General features: G+C 37.9%; 1 protein-coding gene across 1 annotated transcript in view; it reads right to left on the bottom strand.

The window, feature by feature from the left end:
- The window catches only part of Wdfy1 (WD repeat and FYVE domain containing 1), a 52,336-nt gene that overhangs the window by 6,010 nt on the left and 23,388 nt on the right, over nt 1-22,938 (bottom strand). Inside the window, exons 4-10 of the mRNA XM_046439720.1 lie at nt 21,305-21,359; nt 17,515-17,665; nt 15,627-15,739; nt 13,427-13,553; nt 12,247-12,352; nt 8,398-8,499; nt 6,528-6,658 (exon numbers count right to left, since the gene is read on the bottom strand). Coding sequence (XP_046295676.1) covers nt 6,528-6,658; nt 8,398-8,499; nt 12,247-12,352; nt 13,427-13,553; nt 15,627-15,739; nt 17,515-17,665; nt 21,305-21,359 — 785 coding nt within the window. The remainder of the gene's footprint in view (nt 1-6,527; nt 6,659-8,397; nt 8,500-12,246; nt 12,353-13,426; nt 13,554-15,626; nt 15,740-17,514; nt 17,666-21,304; nt 21,360-22,938) is intronic.

Consider the following 22,938-nt stretch of genomic DNA (forward strand, 5'->3'; position numbering starts at 1 on the left):
AGAGACAAGGAAAGAAAGGACCACAAGCAATGCAGGTCAACTCAACGTTAGAAGAGGTAATAGCTGCAGCAGATGGAATGTCAGATAAAGAATTCAGGATATACATGCTTCAGATGATCTGGAGTCTCAAGGAAGACATCAGACAGCAAAATCAGACAATGAAAGATCACTTCAACAATGAATTACATAAACAAATCCAAGAAGCAAAAGATCAACTATACACGGAGATAGAGGTTATAAAAAACAAACAAACAGAAATCCTAGAAATGCAGGAAGCAATAAACCAACTTAAAAACTCAATGGAGAATACTACCAGCAGAGTAGAACACTTAGAAGATAGAACATCAGACAATGAAGATAAAGTATTTCAACTTGAAAAGAACATAGACAGCTCAGCAAGACTGTTAAGAAACCATGAGCAGAACATCCAAGAAATATGGGATAACATTAAGAGACCAAACTTAAGAGTCATTGGGATACAGGAAGGTACAGAGCTCCAAACCAAAGGAATGAGCAGTCTATTCAATGAAATAATACAAGAAAACTTCCCAGACTTGAAGAATGAGACAGAATCCCAAATCCCAGAAGCCTACAGGACGCCGAATGTGCAAAATCATAAGAGACCCACACCTAGACACATTATAATGAAGATGCCCAACATACAGAATGAGGAGAGAATTTTAAAAGCTACAAGAGAAAGGAAGCAGATCACATTTAGGGGTAAGCCAATCAGGATAACAGCTGATCTTTCAACACAGACTCTGAAAGCTGGAAGATCCTGGAATAACATATTTCAAACACTGAAAGAAAATGGGTTCCAACCAAGAATTGTGTTTCCAGCGAAATTAAGCTTCAGGATGGAAGATGAAATTAAAACCTTCCATGACAAACAAAAGTTAAAAGAATTTGCAGCTAGAAAACCATCTCTTCAAAACATCCTCGCCAAAACATTACAGGAAGAGGAAATGGAAAATAACAATGAAAACCAACAGTGGGAGGTAGGACAGTAAAGGGGGGAAAAATAATCAAAGAGGAAAACAAACCATGTTTAGTAACATAAATAAACAAATATGGCTGGAAGAACAACCCATATCTCAATAATAACCCTAAATGTTAATGGCTTAAACTCACCAATCAAGAGACACAGGCTAGTAGAATGGATCACAAAACAAGACCCAACAATACGCTGCCTACAGGAGACGCATTTGATAGGAAAAGACATACATAGGCTGAAGGTGAAAGGTTGGGAAAAATCATATCACTCACATGGACTTTGGAAACAAGCAGGAGTGTCCATACTCATATCAAATAAAATAGATTTCAAGCCAAAGTTAATCAAAAGGGATAAAGAGGGACACAACATACTGCTTAAGGGAACCATACACCAACAAGACATAACAATCATAAATATATATGCCCCAAACAATGGTGCAGCTATGTTCATCAAACAAACTCTTCTCAAGTTCAAGAGTCTAATAGACCACCATACAATAATCATGGGAGACTTCAACACACCTCTCTCGCCACTGGACAGATCTTCCAAACAAAAGTTGAATAAGGAAACTATAGAACTCAATAACACAATTAATAACCTAGACTTAATTGACATATATAGAATATACCACCCAACATCAAGCAGTTACACTTTTTTCTCAGCAGCACATGGATCCTTCTCAAAAATAGATCATATATTATGTCACAGGGAAACTCTTAGACAATATAAAGGAGTAGAGATAATACCATGCATCCTATCTGATCATACTGGAATGAAACTGAAAATCAACGATAAAAGAAGGAAGGAAAAAGCATACATCACTTGGAGAATGAACAATAGGTTACTGAATGATCAATGGGTTATAGAAGACATCAAGGAGGAAATTAAAAAATTCTTAGAGATTAATGAAAACACAGACACAACATATCGGAATCTATGGGACACATTGAAAGCAGTTCTAAGAGGAAAATTCATTGCTTGGAGTTCATTCCTTAAAAAAAGAAAAAACCAACAAATAAATGATCTCATACTTCATCTCAAAATCCTAGAAAAAGAAGAGCAAAACAACAGCAAAAGAAGTAGAAGGCAAGAAATAATTAAAATCAGAGCTGAAATTAATGAAATCGAAACAAAAGAAACAATTGAAAAAATTGACAAAACTAAAAGTTGGTTCTTTGAAAAAATAAACAAAATCGACAGACCCCTAGCCATGCTAGCGAAGAGAAGAAGAGAGAGAACTCAAATTACTAGCATACGGGATGAAAAAGGCAATATCACAACAGACACTTCAGATATACAGAAGATAATCAAAAATTATTTTGAATCCTTATACTCCAATAAATTAGAAGATAGTGAAGGCATAGATAAATTTCTTAAGTCATATGATCTGCCCAGATTGAGTCAGGAGGATATAGACAACCTAAACAGACCAATATCAATTGAGGAAATAGAAGAAACCATCAAAAGACTACCAACTAAGAAAAGCCCAAGACCGGATGGGTATACAGCAGAGTTTTACAAAACCTTTAAAGAGGAACTAATACCAATACTTTTCAAGCTACTTCAGGAAATAGAAAAAGAGGGAGAACTTCCAAATTCATTCTACGAGGCCAACATCACCCTGATACCTAAATCAGACAAAGACACTTCAAAGAAAGAAAACTACAGACCAATATCTCTAATGAACCTAGATGCAAAAATCCTCAATAAAATTCTGGCGAATCGGATACAAAAACATATCAAAAAAATTGTGCACCATGATCAAGTAGGATTCATCCCTGCGATGCAAGGCTGGTTCAATACGGAAATCAATAAATGTTATTCACCACATCAATAGACTTAAAAATAAGAACCATATGATCATCTCGATAGATGCGGAAAAAGCATTCGACAAAGTACAGCATCCCTTTATGTTCAAAACTCTAGAAAAACTAGGGATAACAGGAACATACCTCAATATTGTAAAAGCAATCTATGCTAAGCCTCAGGCTAGCATCATTCTGAATGGAGAAAAATTGAAGGCATTCCCTCTAAAATCTGGAACAAGACAGGGATGCCCTCTCTCACCACTTCTGTTCAACATAGTTCTCGAAACACTGGCCAGAGCAATTAGACAGACGAAAGAAATTAAAGGCATCAAAATAGGAAAAGAAGAACTTAAATTATCATTATTTGCAGATGACATGATTCTATACCTAGCAGACCCAAAAGGCTCTACAAAGAAACTATTAGAGCTAATAAATGAATTCAGCAAAGTGGCAGGATATAAAATCAACACGCATAAATCAAAGGCATTCCTGTATATCAGCGACAAATCCTCTGAAATGGAAATGAGGACAACCACTCCATTCACAATATCTTCAAAAAAAATAAAATACTTGGGAATCAACCTAACAAAAGAGGTGAAAGACTTATACAATGAAAACTACAGAACCCTAAAGAGAGAAATAGAAGAAGATCTTAGAAGATGGAAAAATATACCCTGTTCATGGATAGGCAGAACTAACATCATCAAAATGGCGATATTACCAAAAGTTCTCTATAGGTTTAATGCAATGCCAATCAAAATCCCAACGGCATTTCTTGTAGAAATAGAGAAAGCAATCATGAAATTCATATGGAAAAATAAATGACCCAGAATAGCAAAAACAATGCTAAGCAGGAAGTGTGAATCAGGCGGTATAGCGATACCAGACTTCAAACTATACTACAGAGCAATAGTAACAAAAACAGCATGGTACTGGTACCAAAACAGGCGGGTGGACCAATGGTACAGAATAGAGGACACAGAAACCAATCCACAAAACTACAACTATCTTATATTTGATAAAGGGGCTAAAAGCATGCAATGGAGGAAGGATAGCATCTTCAACAAATGGTGCTGGGAAAACTGGAAATCCATATGCAACAAAATGAAACTGAATCCCTTTCTCTCGCCATGCACAAAAGTTAATTCAAAATGGATCAAGGAGCTTGATATCAAATCAGAGACACGCCTTCTGATAGAAGAAAAAGTTGGCTACGATCTACAGTCGGTGGGGTCGGGCTCCAAATTCCTCAATAGGACTCCCATAGCACAAAAGTTAATAACTAGAATCAACAAATGGGACTTACTCAAACTAAAAAGTTTTTTCTCAGCAAAAGAAACAATAAGAGAGGTAAATAGGGAGCCTACATCCTGGGAACAAATCTTTACTCCTCACACTTCAGATAGAGCCCTAATATCCAGAGTATACAAAGAACTCAAAAAATTAGACAATAAGAGAACAAACAACCCAATCAACAAATGGGCCAAGGACCTGAACAGAGACTTCTCAGGAGGACATACAATCAATCAACAAGTACATGAAAAAATGCTCACCATCTCTAGCAGTCAGAGAAATGCAAATCAAAACCACCCTAAGATACCATCTCACTCCAGTTAGATTGGCAGCCATTATGAAGTCAAACAACAACAAGTGCTGGCGAGGATGTGGGGAAAAGGGTACACTTGTACATTGCTGGTGGGACTGCAGATTGGTGCAGCCAATTTGGAAAGCAGTATGGAGATTTCTTGGAAAGCTGGGAATGGAGCCACCATTTGACCCAGCTATTCCCCTTCTCGGTCTATTCCCTAAAGACCTAAAAAGAGCATGCTACAGGGACACTGCTACATCGATGTTCATAGCAGCACAATTCACAATAGCAAGACTGTGGAACCAACCTAGATGCCCTTCAATAGATGAATGGATAAAAAAACATGTGGCATTTATACACAATGGAGTATTACTCTGCATTAAAAAATGACAAAATCATAGAATTTACAGGGAAATGGATGGCATTAGAGCAGATTATGCTAAGTGAAGCTAGCCAATCCCTAAAAAACAAATGCCAAATGTCTTCTTTGATATAAGGAGAGTAACTAAGAACAGAGTAGGGTCGAAGAGCATGAGAAGAAGATTAACATTAAACAGGGATGAGAGGTGGGAGGGAAAGGGAGAGAGAAGGGAAATTGCATGGAAATGGAAGGAGACCCTCAGAGTTATACAAAAGTACATACAAGAGGAAGTGAGGGGGAAGGGAAAAATAATACAAGGGGGACAAATGAATGCCAGTAGAGGGGGCAGAGAGAGAAAAGGGGAGGGGAGGGGAGGGGAGGGGGGATAGTAGAGGATAGGAAAGGCAGCAGAACACAACAGACACTAGTATGGCAATATGTAAATCAATGGATGTGTAACTGATGTGATTCTGCAATCTGTATATGGGGTAAAAATGGGAGCTCATAACCCACTTGAATCAAAGTGTGAAATATGATATATCAAGAACTATGTAATGTTTTGAACAGCCAACAATAAAAAATTAAAAAAAAAAAAAACTACACTGAGATTCTATCTTACTTCAGTCAGAATAGCAATTATCAAGAATACAAGTAACAATAAATGTTGGCGAGGATGTGGGGGAAGAAGGCACACTCAAACACTGCTGGTAGGACTGCTGGTACAACCACTCTAGAAAGCAGTAAGGAGATTCCTCAGAAAACCTGGAATAGAACCACCATTTGACCCAGTTATCCCATTCCTCAATTTATACCCAAAGGACTTAAAATCAGCACACTATAGTGACACAGCCACATCAATGTTTGCAGTAGCTCAATTCACAATAGCTAAACTATGGAACCAATCAAGGTGCCCTCCAACAGATGAATGGATAAAGAAAATGTGATACAGACAAACAATGGATTACTCAGCCATAATAAAGAATAAAGTTATGACATTTGATGGTAAATCAATCTGTAGACTATCATGCTAAGTGGAAATAAGCCAATTCCCCCAAAACAAGGGTCAAATGTTCTCTCTGATATGCAGATATTAACACACAATAAGGGGGAGAGAATAGAAATTCATTGGATTAGACAAAGGGGAATAAAGGGAAGGGAGAGGGGATAGGAACAGGAAAGACAATAGAATGAATCAGACATATATAAATACATGACCAGTGTAATTTCACATCATGTACAACCAAAAGAATGGGAAATTATACTCCATGTGTGTATAATATGTCAAAATACATTGTATTGTCATGTATATCTAAAAAGAATAAATTTAAAAAATAAATTTTAAAAAATAATAGAATATAAATATTCAGTTATTTATAGAAGAAAGTGTACCGGTCTGTAGAGTTTTCCCAGTAATTAAGTTTGTACACATGTGTACACAAAGGTCAGGGCGCTGAATGTTTTTGTAGACAGCCAGCTCAACTGCTGCCATCCCCATGCTCTTGGACTTGTCCCTGCACACTAACCTACACGATGCTGAGACTCAGGATTGTCCAGTTGGCTATTGGGCTGGTCCAAACATTCCTCATGAGAAATCTGTACCACCAATGAGGCAGCTTGAGATAAACAGTGGTAGTCATAAGTCATACTAGGCCAGAGTTTCCTCTTTAAGAAATGGTTTATGAAATTCAGAAGAGACAAACACATGGCAGAAGAGCCTGTTCATATTTCAGGTATCCATTAGACAGATGCAGTAAGACAAAACATGTGAGCACTCACTCTTCATCTTTGATGGAATCATAACAGGAATCACAAACGCGGACTTGGAACTCGAAACCCATGACCGGGTAGCTGGAGCGCTTGCTGCTGCACTTCCCACAGACGGCCTGCCCACACTTCCTGCAGTGATGCTTTCAGGGTCACCAGAGGAGGAGAACAGCAGTTAGCTTTGGCTATAATGCACATGGGAAGCTATGCTTTGAATTATAATCACCCAATTCAATATATAATCACCCAATTCAATATATCAATCAATAACTTCAACATCAGTCAAGGGTTTCCAGATAACCTTGCTCCATGGCTCATAAACTGTTTTCTATTTCTTCATATTATGTGTCTACATGTTATTATTAAAACTGAGTTCAAGTTCATTTAGGAGCCCAATCACTGCAGAGTCTGGGAAGGATAATCTATTCCTCCATCAAAGAAAAATTTTAAGGTTAAAATGTATTATGTCCTCATTAGGACACTAATATAAAAAAATCTTTGTTTGTTTGTACTAGGATGGAACCCAGAGATGCTTAACCACTGAGCTACACCCCGGCCCCTTTAATTTTTTATTTTGAGACAGGGTCTCACTAAGTTGCTGAGGCTGGCCTTGAACTTGCAATCCTCTTGTCTCACTCTCCCAAATTGCTGGGATTATAGGAGTGTGCCATCATGCCAGTGAAAAAAAATCATAATCTCTCAAATTGTGATTCAGGAAATAAGCTTAGAGAACATTCCAAAACAGTCCCAATTATTATTGCTGATTTTGTCACATTCTTTTTTTTTATTATTTGTTTTAATTAGTTACACATGACAGTATAATGACCTTGACATATCATACATTTGAAGCAGATGGGAGTCACATTCTTTTACCATTAAAATTTCATGACCAGCATCTTTTCTGTTCTATTAGTCGTTAATAAGTAAAATTCATTCCTTCATGTTTCCTTTAGAAGTGAGGAATACTTCTCCCAACAATTACAATGCACTATCTACTGCTAGACATGCATTGCAAGAACTCTACTAATGACAGAATTCAGGGGCTATTCCAGAGCATTAGAATGTTAATGAGCACTAAAATAACTCCTGCATTGGCTGCCGATCTCAGATTAGATCTTATGGTAGGGTAGCTTTGTGAGTGAACTCAAAGGAAGTTTATTAACACATACAAACTTTAGGCTGATCCCTCACAGAGATGCAACCAGAACAAAAGGAATAAAATCATCATTCTCTTTTACGTACCTGCAAAAATGTATATTCACCCTGAGTGAGGGGCTACCTTCAAGGCTGCTGTAGAAATATATTTTGTTGTAGAACTTTATTATTATATGAATAGAAAGTGTTATTTGTACCTTGGAAATCTATAAGCTGTTTGGGGCATGTTTCTTTGATATAAAAAATAAAAATCAGTCCTCAAACCATATTTAACAAAAATGTTCCAGGTATGTTTGCACTGGAACAATTTAGGAATAAGCTAAATTTCATAGGTCAGAGTATGCCAGTGAGGATTAAATTGCTACTTCTTACCTGACTGTAGCAGCATAAAGCATATAAGTGTGTGCTCTAATTTGTTCTATTTATATGTGGCTGGATGAAATACTGACTTCACTAACACTCATAAACTGAAGGAGTATCAATTAAAAAAAACCTCACTGTTTCTACATAGGACAGCACCGAATAGTTGCGAATCAAGTCTCACTGGCCCCAGGAAAAGTGGTGCTCATCATGAGTCATATGATAGTGACATAAAAAATGTAGGAATTCACAGAATTTCCAACAAAGTGTGATTTCCCAACAAAGTGTGATTTCCCTCAAAGATCAACAGATTCATCAAACATGGAAATAACACCCACCCCGTGATGTGTCAGTGTTGCCCACTCACCTGTCTCAACCCCAGCGTCTTCGTGTCCCACATCTGCTTTATGTTCCAGAAAAAGGGCTGCTCACATTTTTGACAGGAATCACTTTCCAACCACTGAGGAGCCTGGGGAGCAGAAAGTCACAGTCAATGTCAACACATCTGTACTGTACGTTTGCATTGCTGTTTCAGAAATTAATGCAGGAGTAACAGAATTTGCTGGCGCCAGTATTTCTTTTTCAGTTCCACAATATGTTGGAGCTGGTTGCCACAGTCAGTACTGTGCTTACATTCTGAGTCACCACCATGATTTCAGCAATGTTACAGGACTGCATTTCCCCCTCAGCTTCTCATTATGCCACTTTTGGCCTGTTTTGATCTTCACATTCTAAAAACCTGTTTCTTGGTTCACAACAGATTTAAGCCTGTCCTAAAAAGAACCAAAGTAGGTAGAATTAGAGGCAAGAATACAGTTCCAGGAAAAACTGTTAGTCCTATAGGAAGGGGAAAGAAACTTAAAACAACAGACATGAATTTTATTACCATACAACACACCTGTGGTCAGAAAGGTAAAACTGCATCATCAAGAAATGAGGAAAATATATCAAATTTATACATTTTCATCAAAAACAGTATTTCCATAATGGGTTGGCATTTAAAGAATCATGTTTCAATGACCCAGAACACTCCTTTAACATTAAAGGTCCCTCTCTCCAGCAGTGTCAGTTAAGCAACACATTCATGGATTTTCTAACATCTTACCAAGTTTCTAAGTGACTCAATTTCAAGCAAGGGCATTTTAAAAATATATAAATAAGACACCTTTTAAATTCTCAATTCCTTTATAATAGTCCTAGCAGGTGGTTATAATAGCTCAGACTCAGGCTCAGATTTTTTGCACTAAAATCCTGACTCTGTCATTTCCTAGCTCTGTCCTCAGGGGTATTATGTATCTTCTTTGTGCCTCAGTTTCCTCATCAGTAACATCGGAAAACAGTAGTATGTACCTCACAAGGCTGTGAGGGTTAAATGAGCTCATATTTGTGAAGTGTTCTGAATAGTGCCTGGTATGCAGTAAATGCCACCCAAGTCCAGGCAGCTGGCAAGTTTTTTATATGTTTTATGTCACTGAATTTTCATCACATGCCTAGGAAATACAGAGCAACATTATTCCCATTTTATAGACAAAGAAACTGGCTCTGAGACTGAAGCAGCTGTCCATGGCCTAGGAGACCCAGGAGTCCTGCCTGGGTCATTCTGCTTGTCCACCAAGCTCTTTGCTCTACCACATGGGGTCTCCAAACATGGTTCTGGGATATGTCAAACAATAGAACTGAGGTCTTGTTTCAGGGAGCATAATTCCTTCATACTCAAAATTCGCTGTTAAACTATAAGCTATTGTGAGCAATTCTGCTGTTTATTATCCAAGGAGAAACAAGCTTTGTTTTGTGTGAAGAAGAGCAAAAGAGAATATTAATCAAGCATTATGACTGCTTCACTCTTTCCCACATCTTGTTCCATCTGCCTAATCTAAATCCATTTTACTACTACCACTAACTTCTGCATTCGTCAATACTGCATTTAATGTATGAAACATTATACTAGTTGATCTACAAGTTTGAAAATGTTCTCTTTTCAAGGGGATTCATTGCCTATAAATACTATTTCTTGTTCACTGAGAGTTTGTACATGCTTCCAAAAAGGAACCCCTCTAATTATAACCTAGCAGGTAGGCAAATTTGCTTCAGGCCTGATGGTGCAGGGGTGGCTGGCAGCTATGATGAACTGGATGGAAATGCTCCAGGCAGTTGTCACAGGTGACTTGGAAAGAAATTCCAGGCAAGCATGGTAGAGCTGGAGAATGTGGGCTCAAGTCTCTCTAAGTGCTTAGCTAAGGAAATTCTATAAAATTATTTGAAATCCTAACCAGGGTAACCTCAGAAATCACAGGCTATTTACCTTTCTACTACATTTATTTGGCCAGGGAGAAAGATTGCTAAAAATAATGCATCTTTTTGACAGTTTGCTTTCCCACCTCTTCCATAGATGACTATAAGGAAGTAAACTGCCCACACAGGAAGCACCTTGACTGGTGGAATTATTTTTCAGTTCCGGAGATGTGCAAACACAGTCAGTCCACAATTATGTAAGCTTGAATAAAGGGTCTGCTTCTATTTTCTAAATGTTTTTTTTTTTTTTTCTAAAAGTACTTCCTGAGGATCAGAACAGTGGAAGAAATCCAATGGTGAGCCCTTAGAGAGCCACTAGTAGCACTAGTTCCATGGTCTTCTCTTAATACCTGTCTGAGCTTTCTGTTCTCTAAGAATAAGATTAAGAAATGATGGGGAGAATCACAGCCTTTGGGACAGCAGTCCCCTGTGTTTCTCCTTTGCCAACAAAGCAATAAACCTTCTTTTTCCTTTTTCTCAAAAAGCGTGTCCTCACTATTGGATTGGCATCTTACAAGGTTACTAAGAAACCAAAGAATAACGATGTCTCTGGATGGAGTGTATTCTATTATTTATAGGGGAGGCTATTTCTTTCATTAGATTGCAAACCTCTTGTGGGGAAGAATCTTTGTGTACAGAACTTAGTAGCCATAAAGTGTAGAAATGAGTCATGCTACTTTAAAAAAATAAAAAAACAGATTGAACCCCCTTGATTATTTCTTCTGGGACATGCTAAAAATGGTTTATTCAGTGAGAACTAGACTCACAAATACCTGCAGAAACACAGAGCAGGCACAGGTGCAGGGGTTGGTAAGAATTCTGCACTAGCGTGTGGTGTCCTCTTTGAGTGTGCGCCGCACACTGCACTCTAAACTGATCAAGGGCAACCATGGAGTATGGATCTTCACCTAAGCTCCCAGACAGTATGGCTACCCTGTAGGAGCTTGATAAATGCTTCTGAAGTTAAACTATAATCATTAGCCTCACTTAGATCTTAGACTTTAAGATCTTCTCTGGAATCAGCTCTTTGGCAATTGTCATCATAGGCTCTAATGCCACAGAAAAAAGACAGATAGTCCCAGTGCTGGCAGAGAGGAGAATGGAAATCCTGCCTGGAAACCATCTGATGAAATCTATAAAAAGCCTTTAGAGTGTACCTACTCTGGCAACGGAAGGTCTATTTTCGGAAACTTGCTTGAAATAAATTATTGAATAATCACATAATGACAAGGTCAAGCATATTCACCGCAGGCATAACTCAAAAAAAAAAAAAAAAGACAGATTGTGTAGATCTTTAGAGTATCTATTTAAGGAAACGGAAGAAGACTTAGAAATCAACTCATTCAATGATTTCACTTTTTGGGAACAGGAATAGACACTCAAAGAAAAGAAATTAAGGTCTCAACTAGTTAGCGGCTCAACCAAGTTAAAAATCATGTTGCCCGAAAAGAACATTATGTCAATATGGAGTGGAGCTCAATGGAAAATAAGAGAAATAAGCAGAGAAACAGAAACATTTTCCCAGAAAGACAACAAGTACATAGCTACGTCACTGATGATGGTCTCTGACACACCTCAGGGCTTCTGTACAGGAATGTTTCAAAGCCCTAGGGTACTCTGGAGGGTCCCCATGTAGCCCACATTGCTGGATGTGCTGAAAGGCTGGCTGTCTCGAATCCTCCCAGTGGATTTATTTCTCAAGGCTAACATTAGCCTAAATGCTATGTGACTGTACATACTACTCGTCATTAGTGGAAACCTCCACATGGAGAGAAGATACAGTGCAAAATGACAAGCAGGACCCTCAAACAAAAATCCATGGGTGGAACAGGGGGCAGCCAGCATTTACACTGCAGGGAGAAAACCGAGAAGCAGGGTCCTCAGGGATCTCCATCAGCATTGCTTCCCCTTTGCCTGTTATTACCTCTTCTCTGCTAACGTCCATGTTCCACACTGCAATCCCACCATCCGAGGAACAGGAGACGAGCTGCCTGGTTAGTTGCAGGTAACACAGCGACTGCACCCTGTCACTGCAAATACACATGACAGATCACATGTCTCAACATGGAAAACACAGAAACGTCTTCATTTAAGCTCAAATTTCTCCCCTAAGTTAGGAAGCAGCATTTTGTCGCTACTGGTATATCATGGGTTGCACCATAAATTTCACTTGGCATTCTAGTACTAATTACATGGAATCACCGTTTTCTACAGATAAGCTCTACTGCTTTTAAATCTGTTGTTTACAACTGAAAGTCAGAGATGGGATAAAGACCATGATTTTCTGCACCAATTGTCATGACTTCTCCTTCTGGTACACAAAACTTAACAAAGAACAGAGGTGTATCTGTCCTATTGAAATACAGTTCATGTGAATAAGAGATCACTAGTAGCATGCGCACACACACACACACACTCACACACACACACAGAAAGGCACATGCATGCACAGATGAGTAGAAAAAATCTGGTCCCTTCTAGCAGTCCTATCTAACCACTTCTCTGGATGCCCATGCAATCAATCTCCTGTTCTGTTAACTTTTGTACCCAATCTTTCCTTGGCTAAATTGCAACTTGATTATGACTACAGTAAACAACTATCACCTGACCAGCAATGAGAAACAAAAGGAAAAGTGGGTAAGAGGGGTGCTCCTTTTCCTTTCAAGACTAAACTGTAGGACAGCATTACAATGTCAGAGCTCAGGTGAGTCTGACTATATCAGCAAGCATTGATTCTTAATGAAATATATTTTAGAAATTAAGGAAAAAAAAAAAAAAAACCAGGCACCCACTTCAAGAATAGCTTAGTACTACATCTCATGAGATGGTCAAGTCCTCATTTCCAGTCTCTAACCCATGCCTGCCCTAGGCAGACATTTCAACAGGGCCACTCCTTGGGAGTGCTCTTTAACTAAGAAGGAAGTAAATCCTATACTCTTTTTACATTTTACTGTTTAATACCCAATGTTCCGATTGACACGCAGTTAAAAGTAGACTCAGCCCTATGAACTTGGTGTTTGGAGAAAGTCTGGATATAATGATAATGCTCCCCCAGTTCCCCATACACTCAGCCCCTTTCCCCACCCCCACAACCAGTCACGCACTGATGGCCCTGCAGCAAGAGTGTCCGGCCTTTCCTGCCTCCAATGTCCCACATGATGATGCTGTTGTCAGATGCTCCTGAGAACAGTAACCGCTGAATAGGATCCCACCAGAGGCAAGCAACACTCCCTAGGGATTTAAGAGAGAGCGGAGGGGTTAAACATAACTACATCAGGATGTGCACATTTGACAGCTAGAGATGAAAGCCTCTAAGCAAAAATCTATCTTCATCATACAAAGGGTCATTCAATCACGTTCTCATGAGTCACAGCAAGGACACAGCAGATCCATTATTCAAAGTTGTAAGATTAGCATTTTCAATTATGCATCACACAGCTATACACCTTTTTTTTTTTTTTGGCAGTACTGGGGATGGAACCCAAGGCCTTGCACCTGCTAAGCAAGTGACCAACCACTAAGCCACATCCCAGTCCAAAAATTTTTCAAGAAGTTTTTCTTTGTTCTATACCAATAAATTATAAAGTATCTATACATGACATGTTAGTATAAAAGAAGCTTTGGGAGAAAAATAAATCTAATATTTATGAAAAAGACTAGTAGGGCTTACAGTGGCCATTTTCTAGAAGATAAAAATGTAGGTTATTTCAGCTCTCTGGGACCTCAGAGGCATTTTACCCTAAGATGCTTATGTTTTAAAAAAATTAAACTAAGCGCCTTAGGGGAAAAGTCTCCAGGTGTGCCAAACTATGATGTCAAGGAAATCAGGTAAAACATCTAAATCTTATACTTCACATCCTGAATTGACCACCTGATCAAATTTGATAGCACTACAAATTTCTCTTTCAAGGAATCTCTTCATTTTTGATTTGTTGCTGCTTGCCTTAAAAAAATTAATCAACAGTAAAACTGAAACAATTACACAAACTGATAATAAATTTTATAGGTGTACAGAAAACTAATGAAGCCATATTTATAAACAAACAGAAACTAGTTTCTCCCCTAAACTTTTCCAAAACAAAAGTAAAGGAAAAAAGGGAACTCTGCAAAACTATCTTCGGGTCAGTTGTAACAGAATTCTGACACTCTCTACTCCTATGCCTCATATATTGGCTAGAGGCCTAAGAGGAGATACACAGTATGAAAACTGTAAGTTGTTACAGAATACATTCTGCCTCTTAGAAGCCTGAAGGTCACAACAGGATTAATCATAAATGGAATATGGTTTCTTCAGGGACCTATGCTTTTCTGCCCAGATCTTTTAAAACCTGCTGTTCTCTTTGCTTCCTTTTCCCCCACGAAGTCCTGGATCTGATAGAGTCTATCTTTCCTACATGAGTTAGCTAGAAAGCAAAGGATATGATTAGCTTGTTACACTTAAAACACTGTTGTTATAAATAAACCATCATGGGCTGGGGATGTGGCTCAAGTGGTAGCATGCTCGCCTGGCATGCGTGCGGCCCGGGTTCGATCCTCAGCACCACATACAAAAACAAAGATGTGTCCGCCAAAAACTAAAAAATAAATATTAAAAAAAATTCTCTCTCTCTAACAATAAATAAATAAATAAATAAACCATCATTAATTATTTCATAAATCTCCAATTCTTCAATTTAACCTCAAAGAAGGCCTCAAAGTTCTTAACTCTGAGACTCATATCACTCCTTGCATTATAGCTTAGCATTCAATGAAAACAATTTATTATACACATGTACATGGCAATTTACCCAATGCAGTCAAACAGTTTTAAAACCCTCCACAGAACCTTGTCAACTTACTGTTCTATAGAAATAAGGAAAATTTACCCAGGAATTCATCTCTCCCAGTCCCTACCCAAGGTATGTGGCCAAGCCAGCCCAAACATTTCTTCTAATTGTATTAATCTAACAGTTCTTGCTGAATGTCTTAGAAACTAAGAAATTAAATAATAATAATAAATAATAATAACAATTCTTCCATATAAATAGTTCTTAGTATTTATTATAAAATTTGAAGATCTAATGAAAACAAGTTAATTTAAAAAGATAAACAATGCAAAGTATTATCCATTCAAGCAATTCAAAGGGTTCTTTGGAAATAAGAAACTGATCCCGACACCCTACCTTCCCTTAGTTTTCGGCCTAAATCCCACTGAATTGAAATCTGACAGATCATGAGGAATTGAACATTCATGAATCACAAAGCTGAGAACTGAATTCCAATGCCCATATTAGGTGAAAGACCTTTGGGGGCCATGCAGCCTACCTTCATGCCCTTTGAGGGTTGTGATAACTGAACACGTGTTCTGTTCAAGCTTCAGCAGGGTGATCTGTCCAGAGTAATCGCCAACAAAAGCGTACTGAGTGTCAAAATCATATCTGAAGAGATGCAGTCAAGGACATGTAACAGAACCTCTCTCAAAATCCTCCCATAAAAGAGACATCAGCTTTAGTCAGAATTTTAAAACAATTTTGCATTTTAAAGAGATTAAGTACAAACCTCAAACTATAACAAGAAAGGAAATACTCAAGCAAAAATCAATCACACAATATCTAAATACTGAAAGAAAAATTTAAAACAGCTAGAATTAAGAGGAGAGTTAATATTCAAGCACCCAACAAGAATTTATTGAGTTCCTGTTAATCTATCAAGTAATATCCTAGGAACTGGCAACAAAAAAGATAAAACACCCCCACTAGAGCAGAATGGCTCTTATGCAATATTTCTGAAAGTAACGTCAAACTGAGTAAACACCGGACAAGAGCTTATCTTTTTTTTGGCTTAGATGATTTAGCTTTAAATGAAGAGGATGATTTCCTTTAAACTACTGTGAACAGTTACTTATGATAATAGTAAATTTCAATTTAAAATGTATTCACTATTGGAAACAACTCATTACTTTCTCAGTTTGTGGCCATAGATGATTTGTGGATATACACAATAAAATATCTGCTATTTACAATAGGATAACTACTACTACTCCAAAATAACAGGTCAAAAGGAGCACCACAAACCAAGCCATGATTGTGACTGTGTGCCATTAAGAGAGGCCTTGAACATGACAGAAATTCTAAGTTAGGACATAATATATCTGAATAATTTTACCTTGTTTGATCCTAAAGTGGATGGTAGTATTTTAAATGCTTATTTTAAATATCCCATGCTGTGCATTCATTTGTAGCAAAAATTTTTAATAAAAGCTTTCAATGGAAAGAGAGAACTTTATTATGCCACTTAATTCTGAAAAAGAAATTACCAAGGGTATTTGCCTACTGTTGATAGTCTTGATCTTGCCAGCATTTGGATACCAGCAACCAGAAGTGGCCTTAAGAAGGGCAAGTTCTACAGGAAACAAATTCCACAGAGTGGAAATTTTTTTTTTTTTTTTTTTTTTTTTTGGTACTAGGGAATGAACACAGGGGCACTCAACCACTGAGCTATATCCCCAGTCCTTTTCTGAATTTTTATTTAGAGACAGGGTCTCACAGAGTTGCTTAAGGCCTCACTAAATTGCTGAGGCTGGCTTTGAACTCACAATCCTCCTGCCTCTGCCTCCAGAGATGCTGGTATTACAGACATGCGCCACCGCACCACGCCCACACTGGGGAATTTTTAAGACAGTAATTGTTAATATTTTGGTCATTCTGAGAGTGTCATAAAGATTTGGGTCCTCTCCAGACACACACACAAAAAGTATTAGATACAAGTTTTGTATAAAACTCCTTGTAACCTGTTTTTGAACCTCAGGGATATGTACACATCCCTATTATCTACTATACTTCCTTGTAAAGACTGCAAATAACTAATTTCTACAAGATTAATTTTTTTTTCTTCTTCATAGAATAAAAAGTCTTTCAATTTGTATTGTAAAGGAATGAAGGGAGGAGCTTGTATGAATGAGGGCTTAGGGGTTCCATAATTTTGTACTAAAAACATTAGCACTTCCCAGTAGAGAACAGAAAATTCATTTAACTATTATATTAATAAATCCATTTTATATCAAAGAAAAGCAGATACAGAAATTCTTGGGTTTTAGGTGAAATGTGTAAGAATCATTCAGTCTTTGGATCTCAATTGACAATGATGATCAGATTCAAAACTAAATCCTGAGACAAAGTCCTGGGAGGGAGAGATCCAGCGCTGTGGAGGATACTGTAAACACGAAGCCCAGGAAGTGAAGAAGTGTCGCCCCAGCATGTTCCCACTCCGGGTGCACATCCAGCTGACACACTTGTCGTGGCCAGTGCTGATCACCCACTCTGCGGCCAAGCTGAAGATGATGGCAGACACCCGGTTCTGATGAGCTGCAGGAACACAAAGGGAGTCTGTATCCTTCAGGAAGATGGGACCTTCAGAAGCAGCTCCCCATGGGGTAAGAACTGAGGCTTTCCTTCTCTCCCTGGTGGGCCTGCATGCTCCTGTGTGTGTCTAAACAGCCACTGGGGAGTGCCTACCCCCTGAGCAGACTTCAGACAAGCTGCTCCACTGCAGTGTACCAGCACCGCTCCTTCCAAGGCCCCGTCCTCTGCAGCCCCATATGAAAGGATATCAAAAGCCAGGAATTACTAAAGACAAGAGAGATTTGAATAATAGAGTTTTTCTTTTTCTTTCTTTCTTTTTGTTTTTTTGCTATGATCAAAAGAACATTTTTACTTTGTTCTAAAAAGTCTTAAATATCAGTGAGTTCCATATGGAAAACAGCGGTCTTAACACAGCAATGTTTTTTGTTTATTTGCTTGTTTTTATTGTTCATTACTTCAATGTTTTGACCCTTTAGAAAACACTGGCATTGTAAATAAGAGCAGCTACAATTTTCTGAAATTAAATGTGTTGGAACACCTGTAATCCTAGCAGCTCAGGAGGCTCAGGTAGGAGGGCAAGTTCAAAGCTAGCCTCAGCAAGTTAGTGAGACTCTAAGCAACTTTGTGAAACCCTGTCTCAAAATAGAAAATAAAAAAAAGGACTGGGGATGTAGCTCAGTGGTTAAGCGCCCTCCCCCCCCCCCCAGTTCAATTCCTGGAACCAAAAAAATAAATAAATAAATAACATTTTATTTCTGAAATAATTTCTTCGTGTATAACTTTTTTATGATTTATAAATACCAAGTATTTGTAAAGATCTTTATTCTAAAATAATAGTTGAGGATGAGAAAAATATTCTATTATGTAACTTTTAAAATATTTTCAGTTCAATTATAAGGCACACTAGGGCAGTGACCTGAGTTCTACTTCATGAGGTATAGGAGCTGCATGAGCAGGTGTTTTATAAACGTCCAGCCTGATGAAAGAAGTCAGAGGCTAGCCAGAGGAGCCACTTTGCTCTCAGCTGTACAGACTGCTCTTGAAGAACTGAGGGACTTTCTCCAAAAGTCTGTGAGAAGGTCAGGTCCAAGGAGATTATGCTGAGCCATTAAATACTCATGAGGGCCCTGAAACTTACAGGAGTACTCCTATAGTAATAATCTTAAATTCAACTAAACCAAGCCCCAGCTAATAAATGACTCAGTAACTGATGTGGGGCTTGTGTTTTTAATTTTTATTTTCTGTTTTAATGAAATCCCCAATTTCCCTAAACCTAATATTTTATGTCCATTTTCAGATCGAAACACTGAGAAGCAAACATCAAGCTCATTAAACACATGCCCAGTCTTATAAGTAATAGATTAACTTGCTTTTTTGACCCAAAACACATTTTCCATTTAACCTACAGTTGTCTAATTCAGGACAACAGTGGCAAGGTTTATATTTGCTTATTGTAAAGGTATTGGAGTGAATAATCATTTATCTTTTCTAAGAAAGAACTGTCCTATTTCTGAATTATATACTTTCTGCTATTTTATTTTTTAGATGCCCTTTCTTTTATGAATAATAAAATTACATGGAAATGCTTACTATGCCTCATTTTAAAACTCCCTCACTTAACCAAAAAAAAAAGAATCTCTGGTTAGTCCTTCCTGTATTTTTTAAAATGTTATTAGTCAATGAAATGTGAAGGTCCTCAAACCAGTACAAAACTATGCAGCTTTATAACTCATATAAAGAACTTTGACAAACAACATAGATAAAATGAGATCAGTAAATAAATAATTGGATAAAGAACTTAATGGCAAATTAAATAATTTAAAAAGGAATTTGCTTTAGAGCAACAACATTGATCAGGTACAAAATAAGTGGCCTCCAAACGTCTAGGCATATATTTCATATAAAGAATTATTGATTCTTGATTTTTCTAAAAATAAATCTACCAGTGACAGCTAAAAATTCAAAGTTGTTTCTGTCACTGTAACAAAACTACAATGCTGTGCATTATTCAATATCACAAGACTGTCCTTCATTGTCACAAAAGGCTCAATGCTGAAATGCCAAGTTCAAGAGTGCGGTCATTATTGCCTCAATTTTCTGCTATCTTAAACTTGGAACAGATGGACCAATACTCAAGAAAAAGCAATTTGGCCTTCTTAGTTAGTTCAAAAATTTCCTTCCTGTACCCTGCTATTAAACCAAAATTCACCAAGATAGAACATACACCTAAAACATCCAGACTCCAATATCACCTTGATCCATTAATATGAAATATAAAATCTGGGTTGTTATGCCTTCAGGCAAAGTCTCCAGGAACCTTTACTTGGACTGATAGTGTTATGGTTTAGATACGAGTTGTTCCCCAAAAGCTTGTGTATGAGACAATGCAAGATAGTTAAGAGGTGCAATGATTGGTATATGAGAGTTTTAACCTAATAAGGGCATTAATCTGCTAATGGGGATTAACTAGGTGGTTAACTGTAGGCAGGTAGGGTGTGGCTGGAGGAGGGGGGGGGCCAGTAGAGCATACCGTTGGGGTATATATTTTGTCTTTGGTGAGAGGAGAAGTTTCTCTCTGTTTTCCTGGTTCCGTGTCCTGGGTTGCTTTCCTCTACCATACTCTTCGGTCATGATGTTATGTCACACTTTAGCCCCAGAGCAATGGAGTCAGCTATCTATGAACTGAGACCTCTGAAACTGTGAGCCCCAAATAAAGTTTTCCTCCTTTAAAACTGTTCTTGACCCACTTGAATCAAAGTGTGAAATATGATATATCAAGAACTATGTAATGTTTTGAACAGCCAACAATAAAAAAAAAAAAAACTGTTCTTGACTGGTCTTTTGGTCACAGCAACAAAAGAGCTGAATAAAACAGATAGGAATCCACAACTTCATCAAATTGTTTTGGCTTTGCAAATTCCATCCAAAGTTGAGAACGCTGAGAACTTGCTTTTGATAAATGTAATAATGTCTAAATGTACAAGACTGAGAAAAACTGAGGAAAATGTATGTGCCGCATATTTTTTTTAAAGTAAAGGTGCTTATAATTCAATTAGAAAATAGTACAACTCCCTGGAAATATGAGCAAAATCATGATAAGACATTCCTGAAAGATGACATAGTCAAAACAAAATAAAGCTTAAATAATTTTCAAATTGAGAAATTTTGACTATCAAATGCAAAAAATGCTGGACACACTTAATGAGCAGTCTCAGTCACTATTTATAAGATTGTAAAAATTGACACAATTGCCGGGAAGCAGCTTGAAAAACAGACCTAAACCATTACAAGACTTTTTAATGTTTGATCCCATTATTCCACTTAAATAGATGTAGTCTGATCAGAATCTCTCTCTCTCTCTCTCTCTCTCTCTCTCTCTCTCTCACACACACACACACACAGTATATAGTATGTGTTATCAAAACATGAAAACAGTGCACATGTCCTTTTAGAGAAGATGGTTAAATTAAATCTCATACACACACCCAATACATAAAATTTTACATATTAATAAGCAGAGAAGAATGATAAATAACTGTGTCTCTCACATAATTGGAGTAAAAAAACTGAAAAGTTCATGTGAAAACCTAACTTTGATCATAAGAGGTGACTGCCAGTTTTGTGTGTGTATATCATAATTACCTGGGTAGGTCTTGATAAAGTTCATTTTATTAAAATCTTCAGAAACATGAAATTCCTAAAAGTAAACATATGGAATAAGAAAACAGTTATGTTTTTAAAACAATAGGAACTTAACTTGTAAAACAAAGTAAAGTCTACTACCAGTTGTCATAAGACCTGAGACTTAAGATGAGCAATTTAGGGATGATAGGAACTGTTCCTTGGCCCACTGCCTCTCCAGGGCCTGATGGAAATGAATAAATCAAGGGCTGCCGACAGACCTCGCACTTGTATCCACTTGCTCCTCCACAGATGAGTGCCACACATAACTTCTCCCTCTAACTGCAAAATTTTGTTAATTCGCTCTCTTGGCTATACCAAAAAAACAAAACAAAACAAAACAATCCTTTAGGACAATGCATAGGGAGCAAAACTACAAAACTCAGAGTTCACAACTACAGGAAGAATAAGGAAGGCACTTTTTTAGGGGAGTCCAGCAGTTTAATGTACAAACATATCCCCTCAAAAGTAAAAGTTACAGATTGTGGATGATCTTTTTTTTATACTCCTGCATTCTCCAGATTTCCTATGAACTATATAACTTGGAAAAACTAAAAAATACATAACTTTTTAAATGAAAAAATAAGCCTCAACATAAAATTGAGATAAAACAAAACTCTAAAGAGAAGCACTAATTAAGAAATCTATTGATCGATGCTAAATTGTAAGTTCTTAAAGGTTTAGGTAACATGGACATTATGCATTGTTGACTGAACAGGGCATGATAAAAACCACCCAAGTCATAAAGACTTCCTGGTCTCCACCTTACTTTGCAAAGTACAAAGATGGATCAGCATTGCAGGTATTAATTGATATTGGATGGAAAACCAACAGATCAATTGCTAACTAAAGCTAAGCTGGGTTTAAATCATCCTTTCCACTGAAGAGGTGCTGTCCTGTAAATGCAGAGTCGACTCTCCAACCAAAAGCCACCAGAAGAGTTTCTGGAGAAAGAAATGCGTGGCCACTGCCACCTCTGGAAAAACCATGTGAAAGCTTGCACTTGACAGCCTCTTGTGTTACGTGTGTATGCGCGTCACCATGATATGCCTATAAAATGTCCAGCAGATCTCTGCATCCACTACCGCATCACGTGCTTATGGGAGCCCCTGCCCCCTGCCTGCTGCAGTGTGAAATTCTTTGGAGGGAGCCCGACCTTCCTCCTGCCTCTTTCTTCTTTGCCCTTAAGTGCAATCAACGCTTCTTTTATACTTTAAAAAACAAAATGAACACAACCAACAATGAAACTCCTTTAACTATACCATACTTGTCCCAACCTTCTCAGCCAAATGCTTCTCTAAAGACCATCCTGCTTTAACTACTCTCAGGCTTTCCCTCCTGGTCACTCCTCACTCCACTCTTCTCCAACATGGAAACGCCTCTCCCTGCTATCGCCAGCTGCCTTCTAGTTGATGTCCTGATCTAAGCCTTTCTCTGCTGCCCTTGCTACTAACCTAAAATGACTGCCTATCCCTTCCACCTGGCTTCCATGGCCCGATTGTTCTGGGCCCTTTGTCCACTTTGCCTGTTGCTGCCCCAGTCTTTCTTAAGGGCTTTTTAGTCCTCTGACTTTCCCTTAAAGCACTCCGGGATGA

The sequence above is a fragment of the Marmota monax genome, unplaced genomic scaffold (genome assembly GCF_021218885.2).
Source record: "Marmota monax isolate L192 unplaced genomic scaffold, Marmota_monax_Labrador192_F-V1.1 WCK01_AAM20220418_F8-fsc00041, whole genome shotgun sequence".
Taxonomy (NCBI): Eukaryota; Metazoa; Chordata; class Mammalia; order Rodentia; family Sciuridae; genus Marmota; species Marmota monax.